At 33.1% G+C, this 8,914-nt stretch overlaps 1 protein-coding gene across 1 annotated transcript in view; it reads left to right on the forward strand.

Annotated features, from left to right (window-relative positions):
• LOC108912354 (trypsin-3) overlaps window positions 1-8,914 on the forward strand; it is a 21,386-nt gene that overhangs the window by 5,016 nt on the left and 7,456 nt on the right. Inside the window, exons 2-4 of the mRNA XM_023455864.1 lie at window positions 887-1,058; window positions 1,188-1,326; window positions 1,408-1,521. Of these exons, the coding sequence (XP_023311632.1) occupies window positions 887-1,058; window positions 1,188-1,326; window positions 1,408-1,521 (425 nt within the window). The remainder of the gene's footprint in view (window positions 1-886; window positions 1,059-1,187; window positions 1,327-1,407; window positions 1,522-8,914) is intronic.

Here is an 8,914-nt window from a genome sequence, read left to right on the forward strand (position 1 = left end):
GGATTTTATGACATGTGGAATCTGATGGTGCTACGTTTTTTGGCGGGGAGCCCCCTTAAGACAATTTTTCGTGGGCCCCCTTGTCTTTGGAGCCAAAAAAATTTGGTCTCATATTTAAATTTCTTAAAAATTATCAGTCCACTAGAAAGCCATTAAATTTAGAAACTTTTTGTCTCTTTATACTTTTTTCGTAAAACGCAATGTTTTCGTGAAAAATGTCAAAATGTGATCGAATGCATATCGTGATTCGCCATTTTCCACAAAAACATTGCGTTTTACAAAAAAAAATATCAAGAGACAAAAAAGTTTCTAAATTCAATGGCTTTCTAGCTAACTAATAATTAAAAAAAAAATCAAATTTGCGACTAAATTTGTCTGGTTCCAACAACAAGGGGGCCCATAAAAAGTGTCTTAAGGGGGTTTCTCGACAAAAAGCGTAGTACTGTGAGATTCCACATGTCATAAAACCCCTGTGTACCAAATTTAGTGATTCTCGTACAACATGGTTCTGAGATATAAAAAGGACTTCTTAGGGGCAGATGTCAAGGGGCTGTAACTCCGAAAGAGGGGGCCAGTTGGCAAAAAGAAAAAAGACGGGTCCCCTAAATTTGTCTTAAGAATCTACGAGCAAATTTTGTTGCATGAATTTCGAGACACCCTGTATTTAAAAAATATATTTTGAATTTGTTTGAATTAACTTAATAAATCGGATAAAATGCGAGAACTAATAATAAAATATGTTATTAAAATAACTTTTTCTATAGAATTATGTACTTATTATTAATAATATTTTGAAAAATACAAAATTAAAATGTTTTGGTATTTGGTATCATTTATTTTGTAGAAAAGCTACATGCAAAACATGATATTATTTTCTCATTTTTAGGTGGTTTTAATGTACGAGAAGGCATTCCTGGAGGAAGGATTGTAGGAGGCGTTACTACGACTATAGAGAAACATCCATGGCAGGTATCCCTGCAGGTATTTGGAAATCATATTTGCGGAGGTTCAATTATTAGTTCTGGCCTCATATTAACAGCCGCTCATTGCGTTACCGAGTGAGTTGCCACCGAATAGTTTCAAATAATTAACAATTACTTTAATAACATTTCCGAATCAGTAAAAAATATACGTCGTGGTGTAGAACTGAAGAATTTTAGTTTTTACGTCAAAAATTCTTCTTTCAGACTGATAGTTACCGTGTATTACGTTGTACCGGGAGTAACAGATTTAAGACAGGCTGAACAAAAATATCAAGTCGAAGAAGCCATAATGCACGATGACTATGACAGCGTTACTTACGATTACGACATCGCCTTACTAAAGGTAAATACATAAACATTCACAATTTGTATATGTATTGGATCAAACAATTTTATTGATAATAATTTTAGTTATTTTCTTCAGCTTCAAGAAAATTTGACGTTTTCGAACACAATTCAGGCCATAAGCCTTCCGAATGAGCTTTTTACCATTCCAGATGGGACTAGTTTGGTAGCAAGTGGTTGGGGAATAACAGAGGTGAGACTGTTTTTGAAAATATGTACACTCGACGCAAGATAAAGGTTTCCAACCTAAAAGGCATCCTACTATTAAAGGGGCGAGCCGGTGGACTATTAATGGGAATTTTGGGAGGCATCAATAATTAGGGGCGTGTCATATTTTATTTTGTGTAGGCACGTGTGTAACGACACACAACAAAAAATTGCAGGCCTGAAGTATATGTATTATAAAAAGAGAAGAGTATACAGGTTTTGAAATTATTTTGTCTTGCCACATTATTTTTCCTGTCCCTGAGAAAATTGTGTATTTTGAAATAAGAATTTGTGTCATATTCTGAAGGAAGTAGGTAGGTCATGAAGGCAACAAAAAAAAATATTGTAAACTACAGTTTTATTATAACTTATACAGTTTCGTGAGGAAAGGGAAATATTTTAAGGATGTGTTCTGGAAGTGAAAATAAGTAAATAAGTTCATGACATTATGGGTCCGGAAATGTTTCTTTTCTTAGATAGATGTCGAAGGAAATATAAAATCCGGTGTTTTCTAAATATCTCGAAAACGATTTAAGATATTACGCTGCCACTGTACTATACATCAAAGCTCATTGTAATATCTTAAATCGTTTTCGAAATATTTAGAAAATCGGGATTTTTTTAAATTTTACATCTATCAGAAATGAAGCATTTCCGGGCCCATAATGAACATATGAACTTATTTACTTATTTTGACATCATTTTATAAACAATGAAAAAACAAAACAGTCTAATAATATGTCCAACCATCATCCGAATCAATAACGGCTTGTAATCTGTTTGGCATAGATGTAGCAAGGCGTCGTATACTATAATTCACGTCTATAGCGTTCCAAATATTTTGTATACGTTCCCAGAGCGTATCTCTATTTGGTGGAATATCGTCATATTGTTCATTTAACTGACGCATTACATAAGCCCATAAATGTTTTTTTTTTTATAAGAAGTAATTTCCACTTTGTTTCATTCCAAAATATTGATTAGAACCCGAGTTATCACGGAAATATTATTTTTGGGGGTTAACATGACGGTTAGTTTGCATCCGTTTAAATCCGTTTTAGACTAAAAGAAAAAATATTAGTAATTATTAATAACGAGCGATCAAATAAAAACGTGGTCGAAGTTGGCTCTGACACATTGGACCTAGGGAGTAGCTTATAGCGACCAACTTAACCTCATTTCTCAACGAGCTGTATAGCAGCTGTCAGTTTCAATAACGTTAATGACTATATAACTTTATTTTAAAGAATAATCGTGATAACAATAACAAACAATTAAAGGAGCTGCGGAAAGTGTCCCCCTCCTTGTTATAACAATAAATTAAAGCAGCTGCTGAAAGTGTCCCCCTCCTTGTTCCAAGCACTTTTCACACCTGTTCCTCAAAGAATTAAAGACATTTTCTAAGATGCTCGGGGTATTGTTAATTTCACGAATCTTGTCTATAAGTCGAGCCTGCAGATGGTTTAAATCAGGAATAGGCAGTTCAAAAATAGTGTTTTTAAGGTAAGGCCACAAAAAGAAATCACACGGCGTAATATCACATGACCTCGGTGGAAATTCATGTTCAGCATTGAGACTTATTAGTCGATTTTGGAAAACTTCCCTCAACATATTCATCGTCTCGCCTGCCGTATGTGCCCTTGCGCCATCTTGTTGAAAGTAAAAGTTTGTAATTTCGTTTTCTTCCAGCTGGTTAACAAAAGGAGCGATAATTTCTTCTCTATACCTTTGCGCAGTAAGAGTACCATTAAAAAAAATAGGTCCATAAATCCTCCTTCGATTGAGAGCACACCAAACTCCAATTTTTTGAGCGTGTAGAGGGCCCTCGACAAAAAAGTTATCTGGTTTTTCAGAAGACCACATTCTCATATTCTGTGAGTTTACGTAACCACTTAAATGAAACCAGGCTTCATCAGAAAAAAAGGTGATATTATGAAGTTCACCGTAGTTGTTTAAAAACCATTCACAAAATACAGCCCGTCGCGGAAAATCAACTTCATGAAGTTCTTGCTGACAAGTTAAACGATAGGAGAACAAACGCAAATCTTTTTTTAACACTGTGTGGCAGGTACCGACTGATACTCCCACCATTTGTGATAAAACACGTACAGAAGTTCTTGGCGCATTTTCCATTATTTGTTGGACATTTTCTTTTAATTCTTCAGTCCGCTTTTTAGGTCGGCCGCTTCCTTCTTTTCTTGTTACACTGCCCGTTTCACGAAAAACATTAACACAACGCTGAACTGCACTTTGAAAAATTTTGTACTCAACAACGCCGGGAAATTGATTTTGAAATTCTATGAAACATTCCTCAATAGAATACTTCCATATTCCATCAATCTTGCGTCCATTTCTAAAGTAGGACTCTATGATAAACACTTTTTGTTCTTGAGAAAACACCATTTTAAACGCTTATAGTCATTAACGTTATTGAAACTGACAGCTGCTATACAGCTCGTTGAGAAATGAGGTTAAGTTGGTCGCTATAAGCTACTCCCTACGTCCAATGTGTCAGAGTCAACTTCGACCACGTTTTTATTTGAACGCTCGTTATTTACCTTTTTGAGATTAACAATGGATATTGAGCATACAATAATTTAAAGAAACACACGTTTACTGACGCACGCGCATTGACAATAGCGAACGAAATAAGCTATCTTTGTCATAAGCATACGAGTTGTCCACAACTTCGGTACCATGAGTGTGACAAAGCGAACGTGATTTTTTATCTTTGTCCTGGCAGTGTCCTAGGAGCTAAATAAAATTCAAAATATAAAAAGGTAAATAAATATGTATCTGTCTAAGAAACCAACGTAAAAAAAAATTCGAAGGCAACTTTTCATTATTTTAAATAATCGATCGAATAGTATAGAAAAAAAATTGTTGTAGTTTTGTTACATCATTAAAATTAAAGATTAAAAATTTGAAATTGTTATATTTCTTATTAAAAATTATATCTATTTCTCTGAAAAGAAAAGTTACATTTTTTAGAATAGATTGAAAAAAAAAATTACAAAATTCATTCATTTTTCTGCTGGTTACGATTTTTTTAAATTTCTGAAAACTTTCCTTAACTTCCAGCCTCTCTAACTCTGTTAATTTTAATAGTACAAGAAAAAGTCGAGGCTATTCTTATGTAGAATTGTACGCTTTATAACGTTTATAAGAAACTAAAACTGATTTCATTGCGGGCAACTATACAGTGTTCAATAATGGCGTACAGAAAAACCAGAGGCTCATTCTGTGGCTAAAATTAAGTAAATTTTTTTACACACACGTAGGCCGCCGTTTCCGAGCTGCAGGGTTTTCAAAATTAAAAAAATAATAATTTTCTTAAATCTAACTATTCGTAAGTAGGTAGTAGACAGTTCGCAAGATTTATTAACTAGGATGAATCGATTTTTCTATTGTAATGTAAATGCAACTTTTTAAATAAAAACAAGATAATAAAAAATGCGTACGGGGTCTGCTATAAGAGTTTGACGATTAGTCCCATTTTAAAAATGCCAATCTACCAGGAAAGCATTTTTGTACAAAACTCGTAAAATGTCAGATGTGACAGTAAAATATTGCCACACGAGTTTAATGGGAACGCCCCATATAGACAAGCGGTTAAGCCGTCATATTTCAAACAAAATACGATTCGGATTGGAAACCTTTATCTTGCGTCGAGTGTACCTAGTATCTTTTGATACTTATTATTTGTCCTATACTTCTAAAGAGTGCTCCAAAATTCACGCAAGAAATAATTTTATTAGACAACACAGGTTTTTAATTAAAAATTGTAAATTTTTGTATTAATTCATAAACTATATGGTATAGGGTTATGTATGGTATGGTATATCGGGTAAATGGCCTCCACTGCTTTGCTGACACATACGCAGGAAATTTCCATGACCGTTTTGCGTAAATGTGGCTGTATTATGTTGATACAGTTTAAGGTTTCCTCCTTTAAGGGGTGGTCGTGGGCTTGTTGACATAAACCTTACACTTCAAAAAAAAACCCAAAGAAAAAAGTTCCACGTCTTTTAATAGCACGATCTGGGCGGCCAATTCTGATTACCAAAATGGGAAATTACACGACTAAGAAATGGCACATGCAGTTATAACATTCACTATCTATACAGTGAAAATGTCGCCATTTTTAGCTATAACACTGCTCGTGTACAATATTTAACAGCTTCTTGAGATCTTGAGATAAAATTCAACTTTGTTATTAAACATAATTATTAGTTTTGTTTCCACCTGTGTATTGTTGTATTCTTGTAAAATCTATTCGAATTGCACTATTATCTGTGCTTATATAGTAAGTTATAACTGTACTGCATTTTATTGTTATTATTACTTTTTATTATTGTTTATATGTGAACGAGTCTAATGCACATTTGATTAGGTACTTGGCTCTCAAGTATTGAAGGTTATTTATTTGTTTCTGACACATCGACCTAAGAACTCGATCGATCCAGAGAAACATGATTAGTGGACTAGATAATAATATGTAGTTTGGACCTAGGTTATGGTCAATGATAGAACATGTTCAGTGGTGATTAAATAGAAGTTGCCCAGTCTAAAATTTATTTTGTTCAAACGACCAATCATAGGTTGAGTTTTTTGTAAGATTTAATTTAATAAAACCCCTCGTAGCTGGTAAAGCAACGAGCTTATGTGTGATATAAATCTAAACCAAAGGTTTGCCTAAATTCTATCACCTGTGAATAGTGAAATTCATAATAAAGAGAGTAAAGATTACAAATTTTGTTGAAAGATTAAAAGATTACAAATTTGTAAATATTCAATTACAAAGATTACAAAGGTTATAAAGATTTATCTGAACATCAAAGTACTCCACAAGACAACAGTGTGAGAATTATATCTGATTTTATTTTTTGCATTTTCTTTCTCTCCAATCCCTACCTACGGGGTGAGGAAACCATTATAGGGTTTAAGAAGTTTAATTTGTTAGTAGGTTGGCGCCCATTTTAAAATCATTATAACCACCTAACATGTTTTCCTCAAACTGGTGAATATATGTGAGATCAAAAAATTAGAACTAACCCACTTCCCAATGCCTCCGCTACAAGAGCTGCGGTTCGCCCTTTATAGTTTCAACTTTTAAACTATACCCTATACAGTAATTGAATTGATTATCGGTCTGTATAGCATGTAATACCGTCGTAATGAAACCACATGTCGTCTACATCCATATCTTGCAATTTGGGAAAGCAATAGGGAACAAGATTTATTGGTACCAACCGCATTCTCGAAAACGATTGGTCCGATGATGCTTCCAGCTCAAAATCCCCACCAAACAATGACATAGTGTAGATACATTTGTTTCTCAACAATCATTCGTGAATTTTCTGAACTCTAAATGCGGCAATTTTGTCGATTAACGAAGCCATCAACATGAAAATGAGCCTTATCGCTGAAGATAAAAATCCGCATCCACTTGTTCTATAATCCATCCAACAAACTCGATATGAAGATGCACTAATTGTACTAGTCTCCCGGAATGTCTCAATTCATCTCTTCACAGTTGATGAATTTAAATCACGATTCCGACCATTTTCTGTACGAAAATTGCGAAGTATAGCTGGCAAACCATCATTATTTTTAAAATGGTGCTCAACAAATAAAAAAGGAGGGTTTCGTGTAGCTTTCCATTTTTGAATTGTCAGCTGATCTTTTTTTTTCGTTGGCACAAATTCAAATCTTGCGTGAATTTTGAGACACCTGATATTACTTACTTAAAGCACATATCTAACCCATATGCGACACTCCTTTGATAAGGTACACATGCCGCCGTTGACCTTGTCCATTTAAACTGGATGCTAAACGTTGCCAAATTAGGCAATATCTGATCTGATATCTGAAGAAAGTGTTGTCAGTTCGAAATATTGAATGAACATGGATATAAATTGCTTACACCTACATTTATCACAATTCTCACTTAATTAATAAAGTGTCTGTCTAAACAGGATGATAAATTAGATAACTAATGTATTAAAATAAAATTGCTAAGTGTTTATTATTTTTTTTGTTGAAATAAAATACCTAATAACAAATTACACATATTTAATTTTACATTTTTTATGTTAGAGTTTTACTAAAATTTTGATTAATAGATTTTATGTAGTAGTAAATTCGCAGAATTACAAGTTACTTTATTAAATAGCCCAAAGGAAAATTTGGACAGAGATGTTGAACTGGAGGTACATCTTTACAAAAATTATAAATGGTGTTTCCTGGGTAGTTACAAATACAATTATCAATCAAATTTGTTATTTAACCATGATACAACCATACAGAGATATGACATTGCGCATGCACGGCGCCATCTTGGCTTCCTTGCTGACGTCATGTGGTAAGTCAAAAAGTAAACAAACGGATCGTGGCCATATTCTTATAGTGTTTTCCAAGTTTTTTTATTGTTCCTGCCTGTATTTCTAATTTAGTTCGTTGTGTGAGCGAATTATAATGCGGTGTGCAGTGTGCAGTTGCAATAGTGATGATCAAACTAAACATGTTTTTTAGGTTGCGACACTTAAATAAGGAGTTAACTGATGCTTAATTGAGCAGAAAAAGGAAATTAAAGAAAATTGTTAAATTGAAGTACCATCACCGCCTATCACACAAACTGGTGCGCTTGGGTACTGTATTGTTAATTTTTACGAAAGCCTACCCCATGACAACAAATAATAATGTTTAAAATAAGTAATACTGATTTTATTTAGTTTTGTATTTATATTTTTACCTCATTACTAAAATTAAAGACTACAGTGTTAAAATTTTTGTTTTATACTTTATGTAAGAAATCGAATGCCTTTTTATAAATAAAAATCACTTAAAAAAATGTTCTTTTATTTTAATTTGCTTCTTATCTCTATCACAAAGGAATAATTTTGGAAACACGAAGTGGCGTATCTGACTTTGAACATAAGTAATAATCTATGCAAATATTACATAATATGTCAAAATACATTAAAACTAAAAAAATGTATATGTTTAATTTAATACTAAATGAAATAATATAGTTTTAAAAACGAACGTCTCTTTCGTTTTTACGCCGCTCTCTTGTAAAATTATTAAAATGCTAGTTACGGTAGTTCGTGTTTTTAGGGACAAATTGTGTGTATAGTTTTAAAGCTTCGTTTTTTTATTTACACTTGTTAAATAAATGCTGTAATTATGTATTATTTAAATATTTGTGATTTAAGGCAAAAACATGTTTACAAATTTTAATTAGCCGTATTTTCCATGCTCATACGTGTGTGAATAATGGAACAATGTGGGCGTTTACTAGCCACATGACGTCATGCGCAGAGTCGAACGAAAATGAGACCTCTTAGTATCATATCTTATAAGTTTATTGTATCATG

The sequence above is a fragment of the Anoplophora glabripennis genome, unplaced genomic scaffold (assembly GCF_000390285.2).
Source record: "Anoplophora glabripennis isolate ALB-LARVAE unplaced genomic scaffold, Agla_2.0 scaffold956, whole genome shotgun sequence".
In the NCBI taxonomy this organism is placed as follows: Eukaryota; Metazoa; Arthropoda; class Insecta; order Coleoptera; family Cerambycidae; genus Anoplophora; species Anoplophora glabripennis.